The following is a 16,590-nucleotide window of genomic DNA, read 5'->3' on the forward strand; positions in this document are numbered from 1 at the left end:
ATTTATAGACGGCGGGGCTCGGAGAAGTGGACTCTGTCTCCGTCGTCGCCACGTGTCGTGCGCGTCTACGTACAGCAGGTGGCGCTGCTGACGAAGAGGCGCACAGAGCATTCAACGGACGTACACGCAAGTTGAACAAATTCAAGCACTTAATAATATTACGTGATCGAAGATTTAGGAAAACCCTAAAGAACTTTAGAGACACGGTCCTGGCACAATAATGAGGGGTCAGCTTTCTACCGATCGACCAATCAAATGGTAGTCGAGAATAAAAACCTGATGACTGGTTGGTACTTGGCCCTTGAGTCAACTAAGTGAGAACTTTTCTGAGACATGGTTGAGTTCAAGAAGGCAACCGGGAGCTAAGCAACACAGATTATGTATCATACGGAAGAAAGGGTTTCTACTCATTTATTTTAATTGGCACCGATGGGCAATTGTCTTCAGGTGTCTTCAGCACGCCACTGCTACCTGACTAGTGAGTATCATCTAAAGCTGGTACTTACAATCAATGTAGCTGACATTTGTCTCCATTCGACAATGCCTGATGTCCCACTGGTTTCTGCCAGTTCTGAGCTGCTGGACATCTTCAGTTCTCGAAGGGAATATAACTTTGATGTCTTCAAAAGTGCTCAAATGGCACATCGTGAAAACCCAGTCTGCGTTCAAATCTTTGAAATCTTTGAAAAGACCTTGCTGATGCAGTATAACTACTTTGTGTCTTACAATGGTGTAAGACCCGTATCATGATGCTGTCTTCCAGAATCTCAGTAGCTCAGTTCGGGGGTTCCCCATTGAGTCTCCTACATGGCTGTTTCTGTTTCTGTATGCAGCATTGATGGTCGTTACCACCTTCTTGGTAATTAATGTATAAATCCCTATAAAATGTCTGCCTTTTTGCAAGTCTACCTATCGTCATCATCAAAAGCATAAGAAATGTTCATCATAAATCTTCAGGACTTTTGGAAACCATCTTGTCTAACTGAAGGTGGTCACGAGAAGCCAAGAGTGTGAAATGCTGCCATCACGTGCAGCAAAACCTCTCTGATTTGCTACTTCTTGTTTATTACATAACCTCACGTGTGTTATTTCATATAATATACTCTGTATATTTATTGTCTAATGTTAAAAATGCATGTGTAGATGCATCCAAATGTAAACCATTTGCACAGTATATATAGCATCTGTATAAAAACCTCTTACACGAGGCAGGAATGTACTACCTTATGGGATAAATAAATGGAAACCGGTACAAGAACTGTCTCTTAATTAGACCACCAAACTATTTACTAAGTTCTAACAGTCTGTTGTCTCTGGGGAACACAGCTAAAGGCATGTGAATGATTGCTTGCATAGGTTGGAAATTGTACATCCCATTTTAAAGTCTGATGAATCTTGTTTTCTGCAGAAATAGCCAGACCAGAAAAAAATCTTGTGCATAATTACCAAGCAGAGTCACTGAACACATGTTTGGCTTTGTTTCTTGTGGTTATTTATTATTTATCAAATAATTCTTGCATAATTGTAGACCTATTTATTGTTAAAACAGGTAGCCAAGGTCAGCCATTTCAGATACAAACCCTAGGACCGAGCCTCAAAGGCAATTTCATGCCGAAATGATTTTACTTAAACGAGCGCCAACATAGCTTGAGCTTTGAGCCACCATGTGCGCCTGCAGGACATGGTCCAGAATAAATAAATACAGATTTCCAAAGTAGGTCATTGTTTTCTGCTCATTCTGGAACTTATTTTGTTAAAAAGGATGCTTTGTTGAGTAAGGGCGCACGGCAATCAGTCCTAAATTTGATGTTTCGAAACGTTGCTAAATGACTACCCTGCCCTGAGGTTTTTCTCACAACTTAGTATCTTACACTTGGAGAAACTGGCCCTCTGGGAATTTTCCATTTGAACGTATTTGTATTCTGTTTTTCTGGTACCCGTCTACGTTAACTGTTTCCATTTGTGGAATGTATGGCCGCCATGGTTGCTAATAAAAAGCAGAACTATCAGTAACTCACTACTTCTTCTTTACTTTGTGAAGTAAAGCTGAACATTTTTCCCAATCATTTCGAGCTTGATTCTTTGATGTTATGGTGTAGTACTGAGCAATAGTGCATGGGTGTGAAAAAAAACTATGAAAATATGCAGATAATATAAGCAGCAGATGCTGGTGTTAAAAGAGAAACATTAATTCTCGTGTATTTTACGATAAGCTTCTAATTGTGACTGATATTCAGCATTTTTGGAGCGTTAAAAGGGTCGGTCTGACACAATAGATGAACAACAGATTAATAAATGATGTTTGTAAAAGCATTCACGTGTCATTTCCCTCACAAATGTAATAGTGGATGATAAATGGCTGCTTGGTGCAGCAGGTCTGGTCACATGTGGTCTGGGGAGAGGGGGTCAGGTTTCAGTCATTCCTCTCCTCTTTTTCTCGTATCACGCTGGAATTCACATTCCCGCGCCTCCTGAGGTGCACAGGACAGGGCAGAGCGCGGCGCTTTGAAGCAGAGAAAAATCCCAGGGGTTTCCTGTGTCCCAGCTGGACTCTAATGTGATCCAGAGGCTTTCACCGTCTCGGCGTTCTGATCGTACGGCTAAACGGATTTTAATTTGACAGTGTGATTTCACCCGCAGGCATGGCCAGTTTGTATCCGGCGCTGCTTCTGCTGGCACTGTGGGGCAACAGCCTGGTGTTGTGTGGCTCCCACCCAGGAAAACGCAGACAGTCCACATCCAGAGAAGACTCTGCGAGTTCTATTCCTCAGACTAATTCCAGGGCTGAAAGAGAACGAGAGAAGGAGACCGGACTTGCCCCAGAACTCGACTTCATGGCGGAGTTTGTGGGGAAACACCGTCTTTTGGTTCTCACTGCACCCTCACACACGGACAACTACTTGCTCATGATGGAGAAGCAGATCAAGGACATGGAGTCAGAAGGGCTGAACTGTCGCCTGGCAGAGAGGGACACGCTCATAATTACCATCATCCAGAATGCCATGATGGAAGGGAGGATCACGAGGCCCAGCTTTAAAGGAGAAGCCGTGGCGGAGAACCTGGATTCAGACATGGTCACAAAACTCCTTCATTACCTGGACATGGAAGACCAGACCTTTTCCATGCTGCTGCTTAAGAAGAACCTCATGGTGAGAGAGCGCTTCCCGTACCCCGTCCGGCTGGAGGCTATCATTGAGATAATTGATCAGCTGCCAGCTCGTAAGCTGGAAAAGATCACACGGAAGAAGTCAGCAGAGAAATGTAAAATCACAAAGAAAATACTGGTGGCGAAGAAGCCGGGGGCGGTCAGAAAGAAGACCTTCAGCTCCCAGAGGCAGGGGAATGTCACGTCTTTGGCCGCTAACCTGCAGAAGCCGTTGGACAAAAGGGCAACCCTGAGAAAAAGGGTCCAAGACATTCTGAGTGGGCGTTTTAGGTTTGTCATTCACAAACCTCCACCAGGAGCTGAAGAACCTGGTCCACCCCAAGGCGGAAAACCTACAGAAGACCCAAACAACCAGGGAAATCCCTTAACTGCTAATGGACAGAGCTCATCCATCACAAGCAAAAACGACGGCGTGAAAGAAGCAGAGGAAGGAAAGCAAACGGATCAAGAGACAAGAGGAGAAAAGTCAAGTAATGACTCCAAATCCCAAAGGAAGGGAAAGGGGAAGAAGGGAGGGAAAAAGAAAAAGGGAAAGAGAGGAGGAAAGAAGTCAGAGCGAGAGGCGCAAGAGAAGGAGAAAGTAGTGCTAAAAGAGTTTTTGGAGAAGTTTCAGGGGAAACGAAGACTGGTGGTAAGTGTTCGTCTCTGATGTATAATTTCATGGAGCCCTTGGCTTTAATTAAAGCCAATTTATTTGCCACTGTAGCCTACCATAATTTCTCTGGTTTACTTTAATGTCTAGGTTATGTCCTCCCCTAGCAATACCGACTCTCAGTATGTGAAACAGAGGGAACAGAATGAGAAGACCCATTGTGGCTTGGCTTTAAGGAAGGTGTCTGTCCTCTCTATCCTGGGTTCTGAGCACAGCTCTACAATAACCCTGCAGCACTATCAGCTGGGTAATGTGCCTTAGACTTTTGGATGCGTTGGGACATGCCGTGTTCTTCTTCATTTGAAAAATAATACATGAGAGACGTACCAAGAGACACTGGCCAACATTTCATATGATTGTTGTAATTGTAACACAAGGTACCTGTTAATATTTATTAATGAATGTTGCACCAGTACAGATATTTTAAAAGAGACATACATTGGGCATCATAAGATACTGTCACTCCCAGGAGTGTTCAAGGGTCGGATCTGCATTACTGCATTGCATTATATTAATCTGCATTATATATAAGAATGTAAATAACATATAACAAAGGATTACATTTTTTTTTCAGATACAGAAAGCCCATTTGATCCACTTACCGATACACTGACAAATCCTCAGTTGGGTGGCCAAATGCGTAAGGAGTATGGGTTATCTTCAGACACGTTTTCCATGATGATAACAGACTATGGCCTGACACCTTATGTAAACATCATTTATGTTTCTCTTTAATATTGGTTACAGCACTTTTCCTGCACATAGAAATTATATAACTCCCTCATACTTTTGTGCATTAATTCAAAAATCTGTATCTTTTATGAAATTGCAGAAAGTTTTTTACACAGCAGCAGAGGCACCAATTACAGTAGACTTTATAGACACTTTCCCCTCCAGAAAGACAGAATGGGACCAGGAAAAGACCACAAGAGGTGTTTGCACTGAACCTGAAGGTCCCCAGAACTCACTCATGAGGTAACTTTAATGTTGCCTCTATAGACGTTGTGCAGTCTTCTACCTTCATATTTTTGTCTTAGACTTGAATCCTCTTCAAAAGCGAAACCCTTTGTTTTCACACAGAAGTCATGAATTTATACACATACAGACACATGAACAAAATTCAGACAACTCCATAAATATGCGGCATGGGAAAGTCCAAAACCTAACGTGGCAATCTTATTTTTACATTTTCAGGAACTATAAAATGCTGATGTGGTATAAAATATTAATTAAGGAAGCGATTCATTGATTGTAAATATGCTATTGTGAACCAGCTAGAGTGCACTGTTATCGATAACCTTTTGTTTCTGGAAAAAATCTATTTGCTTTTCTTTGATTACCTTGCCAGGTGTCCATACCTTAGATCAACATTCATTGGTTCTCATTAACAATAATGCATTTATGCATAGGGGAAATTGCTTAATATGTTGATTTGATTGGATTATATTGCTCTACTCCTGCTTAATCAGCAGGTTTCAAGAATCGTGTACTTCATTGTGATAACTCACGTGATGGTTTTAAGATTTCAGATGTTTTCTCTACTGTTCCTCTTTGTCTCTTCCCCCAGATTTATGTCAAAGCGGAGGCTCCTGATCATCTCCGCTCCATATGAAGATGATTATTCACTCCAGCAGCAGCTGCAGGCATTGAAGGGACAGGAGTGTCCAATGGGTCAGGACTCACTACTAAGATCTGCATCAGATTCTTTTTTTCTCCATGGCACTGTAATTAATTTGAGATAAGAACGTGAATTTACTGTAAAGGGAAATGTACCATGTCCTCACTGTGAGACTCATGCGCACTTGTTGTGGATGCAGCTGCAGTGAACTCATATCAAACGCTGTGATCTAAAAATGTCCTCCCACTTCCTCATGAACAGTACTGTACAAAAAAGAATAGTAAGACTTCTTCATGACAGTGGGCACATTAAAATAACAGCTGCTGAGAACATTCAATGACAATTTTTTATATATTTCTACATTTATTTACTTACTCATACAGGTATCCGCCATTTTGCAATGCTGACGTTAATTGGCACAGAACTGAAAGCTTCAGGGACAGTGGAACTATTTCCTCTAAATGGTACGTGTCCACTATTTGTTGATCTTCATGTTTTACTGCGTTTTACTACTTGACTGTTGTCATTGTCACCACATGTTTGTAAAAACTCGCACATGTCATATTGTATGTAGTAATACTGGGGTTTTCTTCACCAACCCTGCAGGCAAGAGTCAAACAGAGAAGGACTCGTTCTCTCACGATGTGGTCCAGAGCATGAGAGACCAGCTGAAGATCAGCCGTGACTTTTTTACCATGGTTGTGGTGGGGAAGGATGGTGACGTGAAGGCCTGGTTCACTTCCCCCATGTGGTCTCTGGCTAACATCTATGACCTGGTTGACTCCATGGATCTCCGGCAACAGGAGGAGAGGTTGCAGAAGACCCTCGACATCCACTGCCCTGAAAGCACTGAGACCAGTTATGATGATGTTGCAGAGGAAAACTATCTGTACCACAGATCTGAGGATTAGGCGTGGCACTGGAGAGACCTAGATCAATACAAGAATTTCCAATGTCCTAAAAGTGATCAGGACTATTAAGGATTGCAGGTGATAGCATGATACACCTCAGTTAATGTCTCATCTTGGTTTCGTCAGTATTGCCCATGAGGCCTAGTTCTAAAAAGCCTGGTCAAAATTACCTGAAAACCAATTATAGTGAATTGTTTATGATTTCAATTGTGAGAGCTACACATACTATGATGATCTGCTGGGAATCAAATCTGTAAAAACTATCAAATCAACAAATCTATTAGTCTGTACACCCTCATACATTGTATTTAAATGATTAAATTGATATTACTCTTTAATTGTTGTCCATTATTTTGTTTCTGTAAATTCCTTTTACAGTTTAAGGTTGGTTGGTTAATGAATTAATTTGCAACTTTTTGGACAATCATAAGTATAGTCTACACTGTGCCCCTTAATCCTGATCCGTCAAGGTGCCACTGAGGTGCCACTGAGCAAAGCATTGTTCCCACACACTGCTCCCCGGGCACCTGACATGGCTGCCCACTGCTCACCAAGAGTGATGGTTAAAAGTAAGTGTGCTGTGCTGTGTGTCACAATGACAATCACTTCACTTTCACTTTCTAAAATCCATTACTTTTGACCGATTCAGGTATTGTAACAGTTTGCACTAGGGAAATAGTTTGTGTTAAATTCCTCTTCTTTGCCAAATGCACAATGTACTTTAGTCCATAAAGCAACAATGAACATACTAATATTATACAAATTTGTATACTAATATTATAATTTAATATTATATTATCACTGTTGTATAACCTCATTCCACTTCCCATGTTGTAGCAACTTAAACAAACTTCTCATTTTTATACTTATTTTGTACTTATGTACTTAACAGTTATTTTACTTAACAAAAAAAGGTGAAATAACTGAAAACATGTTTTATATTCTAGTTTCTTCTTTGCTCTGGTTACTGCTTTGCACACTCTTGGCATTCTCTCGATGAGCTTCAAGAGGTCGTCACCTGAAATGGTTTTCCAACAGTCTTGAAGGAGTTCCCAGAGGTGTTTAGCACTTGTTGGCCCCTTTGCCTTCCTTCTGCAAATCCAGCTCACCCCAAACCATCTCAATTGGGTTCAGGTCCGGTGACTGTGGAGACCAGGTCTTCACTTTTTGTTAAGTACATAACTCCACATGTGTTCATTCATAGTTTTGATGCCTTCAGTGAGAATCTACCAACGTAAATGGTCATGAAAATAAAGAAAACACATTGAATGAGAAGGTGTGTCCAAACTTTTGGCCTGTACTGTAGCTCCAAACTTCTGGACAACACTCATTTCTAACCTGGGTCTGATATGCAGCTTTCATTAGTAAATGGTGCATTTGTTTCTGTGTTGTTTTGTTTATTGCGCGGGAGCGACCATTTTAAACAAGCTCCTTGCAGCGCACACGGGGTGGAGAGAACATTATTGCAGCAAGGAATAGGCAAATTCAGGAGATGGAGCAAGTGATAGAGCTTCCTGTGATGACAACACTCCAACCTACTGACAGAGAAGGGAAGTAGCCACAAGCCAACAGGCGGTAAGGTCACACAGATTCTCACTCGCACACACACACACACACACACACACACACACACATATACATACCCGGAGACTAAGCCTCTCACGCACAAGACTTGTATGCAGGGCCTCTGGCCTATGAAGAGAAAATTCCACAAATTCATCTATCATGGTGAGTCGTTGTGTTTTTAAACCTTTAATCCATGGTTTACTTCACTAGACCATCGGACGCTGAAACAGATGATGAGTAACACAAATTACAGTGCTTTGTGATAAGAGCTCTGTCCTACAGTCACACGACAGGGATACCGGCAGAGAATACACTTAAAGTGCTTTAATAACTTATTATTAAAAACAAGATGCTTCTTTCACACTTGACTTTAATTGTTGTCGATACCTATAAATGCTGTGAATAAATTCAAGATTTTTCTCAAGAGCAGATTAAAACAAACAATAGCAAATTAAAACTAAAGAGGAACTATGCTTTTGCACTGTGGTAAACATGATGACTTGCCGTATCTGCCTTTCACAATCTTGAAGACCTCTATTAAAAATGAGGGAAAACTTGCTTCTCCCAAAACCAACTCAAATTCATTATGTTATTTTGCTATGTGTCTCCATCATTCATTCATGCAGGTTCATTTTGCACACTAAAGGAGAAACATTCATGCATAACAGTGAACTGTCACAACAGTTCACAACAACGCCTTCAGTCTCGACTTGCTAGGTCTGTGCTTTCTTTAGCTGCTTTCATCAGTATATTTGTCCATGAGACTGTGCCCTTGTCTATAGACATCAATGCCAGTGTCATGCTTAGTTTTGCAGCAAAGATACAGTGGTGCCACTCTTTCAGCACCAAGCAAGGTTAGACATCATGCATCAAGCATCACAGTCAGAACTGTGTTGCATTTTTTTGACGGGACAGATTGAAACTTCAAACTAAATTTCATTTAATTTTACAAAGGTTCTGTGGAAACCTGATCTGACCTCTGTGTGGCTGACGCAGAGCCGCCTACATTGATAACCTTATCTACATGTATATTCACACAGAACAAAGAAAACTCTGTCTTTATGCTCAGATCGGGGAGATGTCTGACAAATTATTCATGCTAGTGTAAAAACCAGACCATCAACACCAGACAATAGATAGATTGATGTAACATATCCTATATGGGCTTGGGGAACTAGGCTTTTTCTGCAAAATTTGATGATTAATGTTAAAAAATAATACAGTAATTTTGGCAGAAAAGGCCTTTGAGCTTTTGTTCCAGGTTAGAAGTACAGTTTGTTTTTCGTTGTCTCATTTGTGACATAAGAAAACTTGTTCTCTCCACTTATCTTTGCTTCCTTATGATTCGTAATGATACCATTCAAACAACTCTTCATTAGACCAGGGTGTGCCATACAACCACTAATTTAAAAAAGTGCTAGAAGGGCATGAGTGCTGGGTATGAACATTCAGTGCTGTCAATACGCATTTTGTTCCCCACCCTAAAAAAATTTGCATCTTGTCTGAGGAAACTTGAACGAGGGCCCGACAAATGTTCCGGTTATTGAAATTACTGGCAAAAATACTAAAGGTAGCTCCAAGGAGATTGGAAACAAACAGCGAACATTGGAAAAGTGAAGCAGATTTGGATTTGTTACTTTCTTCATGTCTGTAGCAATGAAATGGAACGACATAATATCCTCGTTTATGCCTTGGATAGTTTTTTTTCATATTAAACATTGAAATGGAAAGTAAAAAATGCAGATGTCCCTTCATCTGTTTTCCCACTGCACCGGTGCTAACAACATGTATCTCAAGCAATCATTTAAATTTTTTTTTTCCTGCAAGGTACAGCACAAGGCAGACATTTATGATCATTTGTCTAACATTAAAGGACCTAATCAACTAATGATTATACTAACCCAAAGGACAGACTAACAATATTTTCCTCAAGCACCATGTTTCCAACTGAATTTTTAGGGGGTTTTATATACAGACCCTTATGTTTGCAGAAAAGTCCTGAGGTCTAATGCTAATCTTTCTAACATTTGTGTCTGTTATGCTATGTTCACAGGAAAAAACAGATGTGAAGAGCATCATGAATCGCTTTAATGCCCCTGCCACAGAAGGGACAGTGCAAGGGGGTCGGCCTAAGGTTCCCCTGCACCCAACCTTGTCATCGGGTCCCCCAGTTCTTGGCAAAAAGCCAGTCCTGGAGACCAGTCTCTCTGGCAGTGCAGCGACCAACTCATCTAATCCTAAAATTAGCTTTTTGAAAAATGCAGCCAACAACACTTCTGAGGCACGGGAAAACCCAAAGATAAAACCTGTGGTGAACAGCACACATGAGGACACCAAACCTACTTTTGCTAAGCAGTTGCATCTTAAACCAAAAGTCACAGAGTCATCTCAAGAAAATGAGGTCCAAATTCCTTTCCTCAAGCCAGTGGGACAGAAACCATCCCTGGGCACCACGACAGACCCAAAACCAGTCTTCCCAAAGCTACAGCCTGCTGGGGCCAAACCTCCCTGGGTCAAAGATGCCGCCAAATCGGAGGAGAGTGCAACCGCTGCCACGCCAGCTCCTAAAATTCCAGTGACTCCTAAACCAAAAAGCTCTGTAAATATCATGCGCCAACAGGCAGAGGACGTTAGTTCAGGAGACTCCACAGTGAAACCCTTTGTGAAGCCCCCCACCTCTTCCACACACACCTCTACTGGCAAACTGAGTATGCTTAATAAGGAGCGAGGGAATGCCAAAACAGAACTGGGGGTCAAGGATGGAGTAAAACCCCCAGCTTCCACCAATTCCCCATCCAAACCCCCAACATTTCTGAAGCCAGTCGTAGGAAAAAGGCCCAGTGTACAAGGTTCACAGGCAGTCAGTGATGACCCTTCTGCCCCCCCCAAAAACCCTTTACCCAACATTTTTGCCCTGGGCAGCCCCCCAGCCAAACCAAACAGACCCCCCAAAGTTGACTTGGAAAAGTTCAAAAAGGGCACAGAGTCTGTGAATGAGGGTAAGGATTTTCTTCATCTTTCCCACTGACTAATTACTGTAAAACAACACAAAAACATTTATATGTCCCTATTTTAATGATCTGATGCAATGTGTAAAGCTAAAAAAGTGTTTCTTTTGATGGCTGAAATGGTTTAGATGACACTGTTAAATATTCAGAAGTGGCTTTTTAATTGTTTAGTATAAAATAATAGCGACTCTGATTTGGATTATAAGCAGTGAGGGAGTGATTAAATACCGGCCTCATTGCATGGCACTTAACTATGGTTAAATATGGCACTGACTTTTCATATCAGTCTTAATGTCCTTATCTATCAAAACCATACCATTTTAATCTTCGGTAGTTTACTGTATTCTTTGTCAGATATTAGATTAATTTTTGCACTTTGTTTTCAAAGTACCACTGGATTGTGCAGGGCATATAAAACCCATGACAGTGGCTCTTTTGCTTGTGTAGACTGTGCCACTAACCAGATAACATCTCTGTTCTGTCTGAGCACTGTGGTCTTTACAGTTGGTCTTAAAATACGCTGAAAATAAGGCAAATGTGTCAAATGTCAGGCTTTTGAGCACACTTGCTGGTATACAGCTAGTAAATGTGCATACATAAATTCAAAATCTCACTTGCAAATAATACAACCCGGTGTTAAAATGGAAATAACAAGTGAGAGGGGGAAAAAATGGTTCCTTTATTTACACATGCAAGTTCCCATTAGAGTTTCTCTTTTTTATGTTAGCTGAAGTCTGCTTGAAAATTGGGAACCTGACCCTGAAATGGGAACCAAGCACAGTGAAAAGTTTCGTTTTTTCAACAGTGTCTTTCATCTAAATATGTATTAAAATTAGGATGCTGGTTGGCTGCAGCCCAGCTGTCAGGTGTGTGAGTGCGGCAGCTAGCATTCACTCCAATGCTGGCTGGTATTTACATCGACCCGCTCGTCCCCCTTATGTGTGGAGGCTGCCTCAGGGGTCAGTCCAGCAATGGTGCAATCTTTTCTTCCAGGTGTGCAAGGAGTTGCGAAGGTCAGCTCTCCGCCCTCCATCCCAAGCAGTCAGCCCCCCACAGGAGGGCCCCCAGCCCTCCCCTCAACTCTGCCCCCAAGTCTGCCCCCGCGACCTTCTCCTGGCATGTGAGTGGCCAGGGGCTGCCAGATTTATGTCAATTACACATGGCATGCTGAGCCCATGACTATCACTAGCTAATATGCCAGATACACAGAACTGCATATTAACAAACATGATCTAGGTTTCTGGTTTTCATGTGCTTTAGGCCTTTGTAGCTTTTAGAAATGTAGGTTTGTTTAATTGCATATATTTTGTTGCTGCTAAACTATGTTTTCTGATGGTCATGATCACATGAAATTATACACCATTATTTGTTAGCTGGCTAAGGTTGCTCACATCAATGATGCAACATAAAAAGCATTTAAAAGCATTTAGTGTATAATAGTGTATAAGTCAAATCATAGCAGTATGTTGGTAATGAGCAATTCAAATCTTTTGTGGCCAAGAACATGGAAGTTGTTAGCAGCATAAGCCTAATTTTTAAAGAACCAGGTAGAAACTAACTAATAATGTTTTCAATGTGTTTCAACACTGCTTATGAGTATGTGAGAATACATGTTTTGTCACATTCATCCAGAAAGAAACTTGTTATGGATATAAACTGCAAATGGTAGTAGCATAGTGGGTAACACACTCGCCTGTGAACCAGAAGACCCAGGTTCAAATCCCACTTACTACCATTGTGTCCCTGAGCAAGACACTTAACACTAAGTTGCTCCAGGGGGGGACTGTCCGTGTCACAAATGATTGTAAGTCGCTCTGGATAAGGGCGTCTGATAAATTCTGTAAATGTGGAACTCATGTGAAAATTATCTGCATGTACTTCACAGGATTCAACCAGAACAAAATGAGAACTCTGACGATGTTAAACTCTTGATCTCAGGTAGCGTCCAGTCTCTCCTCTATATATTATTTCTAATGAAAGAAAATTTGTAAAAGTTTTTTTCAGTATGATTTCTAATATTTATAACACTCTCACGGTTTCAATTACAGGGCCCTCTAGAAAAAAGGTGAGAAAGAAAATTGGATTGTGATGCCATGAGTATTATTGAACATTTCACAGTGGCATTTCTATTGTGGAATTTCAATGTGGGGAACAATTTGGGGAATTTCTTTGACTGTTCGTTTCTTCAGGAGTCTGACAGTGACGACGAAACGTATGAAGATGTCATGGAAAGCGGGTGAATCTTCCAGCTCAAAATGATGTATTAAGTGCTGCCATCTTGTGAAATTTGAAAGTCAGCACCGTGACACATTCCTGTGTACATAGGTCACATGCAAATTTAAGGGAAGAAGATAAAAAGCGAGAAAAGGAGGAGAAGAAACGGATTGAACAAGAGAAGAAGGATCAGAAGGAGCGTGAACGAAAAGAACAAGATGCCAGGAAGCGGTTTAAAGTGAGAACTTACCTCTGAGGTTAAACACTAAAATTGATAAATGATGATGTGTAAAGGCTGCCAGCTTTATTAATTGTTGTAGAAAATATTCCATTTTATTTTTATTGTTTTGTTTTTAGCTGGTGGGTCCTGTGCAGGTTATCCATAAAGTCAAGGTGCCAGCAGACTGTAAAGGGAGCAAGAACGAACTCAGCATCAAACAAGGAGACTCCATCGAGATCATCCGCATCACCGACAATCCTGAGGGTCGCTGGCTGGGCAGGACACAAGATGGCACATGTATGTGTTTAACTTAATATGCAGTCAAGAGTGGCTCTCAAGTGAATTCACTCTTCAAACATTCATGTAAATGATTTTCATCAATGGTTGCCATGAATCGAAATATCAAGTTCTTTCTGCTTCCTCCTCACTCTACAGACGGCTATGTGAAGACTGATTCAGTGACAATTGACTTTGACAGTCTCAAGCAGCTTCCCTCTCAGACTGATTATGAACCTGACTTGTATGACGACATTGGAAATGATAACAGCAGCAGGTAAAAGGCTTGGACTAAATCTGAACCATATGTATTCAGAAAATCAATGGCTATGGTTGGTTGACTTGTTTGTCTATCCTTTTTACTTTCTTTCATTAGTGAAATAAATGTTCGCGGAGGTGAGTTGTTTTTTTTTCCGCTTTACATTATACTTGGGCCATTTTGAAGTGCAAGGATCATATATTGTAACATATCGTAGCCTCACTTTGGTTGCTCCCGTAAGGGGTTGCCACAGCGGATCAATCGATTTGGTTGTTTGCATAAGTGATTTGGCAAAAGAACTCTCCCCCACCAAGAAACATACAGCATCTCCAGTGGCTGTGTTGTATATTGTATCATATTCAATTTGCAACCCAATTTGAATCAACCCTTTACCACCTTTTTTTTAAGTTGTTCTGCCTCCGCCACCAGAAGAAGATGACGACCTGTATGATGACCTGGACGATCCAAGCCTTGCAGTGAGGTGAGAATACTTAGATCGCGTTGACTACTGTAATTTGGACTGGGGTTGAAACATGCATGTATTTGAATTCCACCATGCACTCTTCTGAAGTCCTAACACACAGGATAACAAGCTGCGTTCCAGTTTCCTGCAGGGCAGTTTCTTTAAGAAGCTGAATGATTGGAGGAGAAGCCCAGTCTCCAGTACTGAGTAATATCCACATTAGGAAGACTTTTTCAAAATTAACCTCCTAACTTGCCAATCCTTTTTACATGATCCTGACAGAAACACGATTAATCTAACTATCTAATCTGAATCGACTATCATTAATCACCTATGATCATGTCTGTGTGTTTATCTGCTAAATATTGCGTGTGATTTAAAGTGCAATATGTGTATTGTAAAATGTAATTGAAATCTGAAGTGAGAATTGATTTCAATTTAATTTAAGTTTGATTTTTAATTTTCAGTGTACCTCCTCCTCCACAGTTCACTCCAGACACTGGTAATTACTTGCATGGTGGATGCATTTGTTCCATTTTATTGCTTGTCTTTTCTTCTCTTGATTGCTTGACAGTGTAATTATTCTTTCATCCTTACCATAGTAGTTACTGTACTATTGCATTTTTGTTGCTGGGTGAAGGTATTTGAAAGCCTGCTGTTTTTACAGATCAGTCAGCTGCACATATTGATGATGACATTTATGATGATGTGGACTCTAAAGAAGGATTTCCCCCTCCACCTCCACTGAGCAGGTAAGCAGGCTCTGTTCATGTGGGGTTACACACAATTGGGATGTTTGAAATGTATTGCTTTATTTTATTTTTCCTTCTGTTGGAGGCATTCACAGTGTTGAGATAACTATTTCATCTTATCACAGTCTCCCTCAACTAAAATCTAAACCAAAAGCTGATGAAAAAGATCCTAAAAAGCAAAAGAAATTAGAGAAAGAAGAAAAGGAGTTCAGGAAAAAGTTCAAAGTGAGCACTGAATACTTGCAGTTTTTATCTGTACTGTTTAATTCATATATCTCCCCAACATAATATTTAATTGAAAATGTTCATTTTAATTATTTTAATGAGCGACAGTTTGATGGTGAGATACGGGTCCTCTACCAAGTGACCATTGTTCTGACACTGTCCACTAAAAAGTGGGGGAGCAAAGACTTGCCTCTTATCCCTGGAGAGATCCTGGATGTCATTCTGAAGGCCGTAGACAACAGACTGATCTGCAGGAACACTGAGGGAAAATGTGAGTAAACCAATTAAATCCATTAAACACATATTCATTACCAATAAAAAAGGTACTTTTCTGTTCTTTGCAGTTGGATATGTTTCAATCAGCAACATTGTGGAGTAAGTACAGCCAGATATGATAAATAAATACAATAAAGACAAAAAAGACAATAAAGGGCAGTGTCACCTGCACCAAGGTCAATGGGACATAAATTAATTTGTATTCTTTTTCAAATATACAGTGATGCGGATATTTATGATGATATTGGAAATGGTATGTTTCACATTATATATTTGCAGTTTGTTCTTAATAATGTTAATATTGTTCTGTATACTTTTGTAATATCAATGCTAGTGTGGGCTTGCATTAACTGATCTTTTATTTTTCTCCTAGATTGCATTTATGACAATGACTGAAGACTGTGCTCTGATATCAGACAGATAATGCAGCTAACTTTGGGATAGTTACTTTTTATTATGTTTGGACTGTTTAATTCATGTTATTTATTTCCTGACTCTGTGGGCAGAAGAAAATTGGATCTACAATATATGGATATAAGTTTATATAAATATTTTATATCAGTGATCAATGTACTGTATCCTTACATAGTATTTGTATTTTATGAGTAGGAATGTGAAATACAGATCTATGTGCCCACAAGTGATTATTAAGTAACAAAAAAATGGCTTATGTGTAATTTTTTTACATAACATCACACATACAAGAGGCTATCTTTGAACGTATTAGTACAGACAACTGAAGAGCAGACATCTTCATGCTGCTTTTTAGAATTCATTCTTTTTTTTTTTACTTCTATCTAAAATGAACATTTTTATTTAGCTTTTCATTTTACACACATTTATGCATACATAGTCAGCAGTATTTTATACATTTTTTTGCAATGTGGCTAATAATTTCTGCACGAATGAATAATAAAAGAATTAAGCTCTTTTGATTTAACCTGTTTTATTGAACAAATATTCTACTACATATTACATTTTGGT

The 16,590-nt window shown here is 40.2% G+C and overlaps 2 protein-coding genes across 4 annotated transcripts; both read left to right on the forward strand.

The window, feature by feature from the left end:
• Nucleotides 1–2,422: 2,422 nt before the first annotated feature.
• ccdc80l2 (coiled-coil domain containing 80 like 2) lies at nt 2,423–6,685 on the forward strand. The gene is made up of 7 exons (XM_028973775.1): nt 2,423–3,797; nt 3,909–4,065; nt 4,393–4,526; nt 4,651–4,793; nt 5,386–5,489; nt 5,820–5,900; nt 6,043–6,685. Exons 1-7 carry the CDS (start codon nt 2,643–2,645, stop codon nt 6,345–6,347), a joined length of 2,079 nt encoding a protein of 692 aa, XP_028829608.1. The 5' UTR covers nt 2,423–2,642; the 3' UTR covers nt 6,348–6,685.
• A 1,227-nt stretch (nt 6,686–7,912) lies between these two features.
• Nucleotides 7,913–16,541, forward strand: fyb1b (FYN binding protein 1 b). 3 transcript variants are annotated; one of them, XM_028973040.1, is made up of 19 exons: nt 7,913–8,075; nt 9,967–10,912; nt 11,915–12,041; nt 12,807–12,859; nt 12,970–12,986; nt 13,111–13,157; nt 13,247–13,373; nt 13,493–13,652; nt 13,791–13,908; nt 14,008–14,027; nt 14,299–14,371; nt 14,462–14,560; nt 14,821–14,855; nt 15,021–15,105; nt 15,231–15,330; nt 15,439–15,601; nt 15,675–15,705; nt 15,828–15,859; nt 15,980–16,541. In XM_028973040.1, the coding sequence occupies exons 1-19, from the start codon at nt 8,073–8,075 to the stop codon at nt 16,000–16,002; spliced, it is 2,259 nt and encodes a 752-aa protein (XP_028828873.1). In that variant the 5' UTR covers nt 7,913–8,072; the 3' UTR covers nt 16,003–16,541. The 3 variants fall into 3 exon arrangements, with proteins under 3 accessions (XP_028828873.1, XP_028828874.1, XP_028828875.1); XM_028973041.1 differs by lacking the exon at nt 14,462–14,560; XM_028973042.1 differs by lacking the exons at nt 15,439–15,601; nt 15,675–15,705; nt 15,828–15,859; nt 15,980–16,541 and having other exon boundaries at nt 14,840–14,855; nt 15,231–15,270.
• The last annotated feature ends 49 nt before the right edge of the window (nt 16,542–16,590 follow it).

This window comes from Denticeps clupeoides, chromosome 3 (assembly GCF_900700375.1).
Source record: "Denticeps clupeoides chromosome 3, fDenClu1.1, whole genome shotgun sequence".
NCBI lineage: Eukaryota > Metazoa > Chordata > Actinopteri > Clupeiformes > Denticipitidae > Denticeps > Denticeps clupeoides.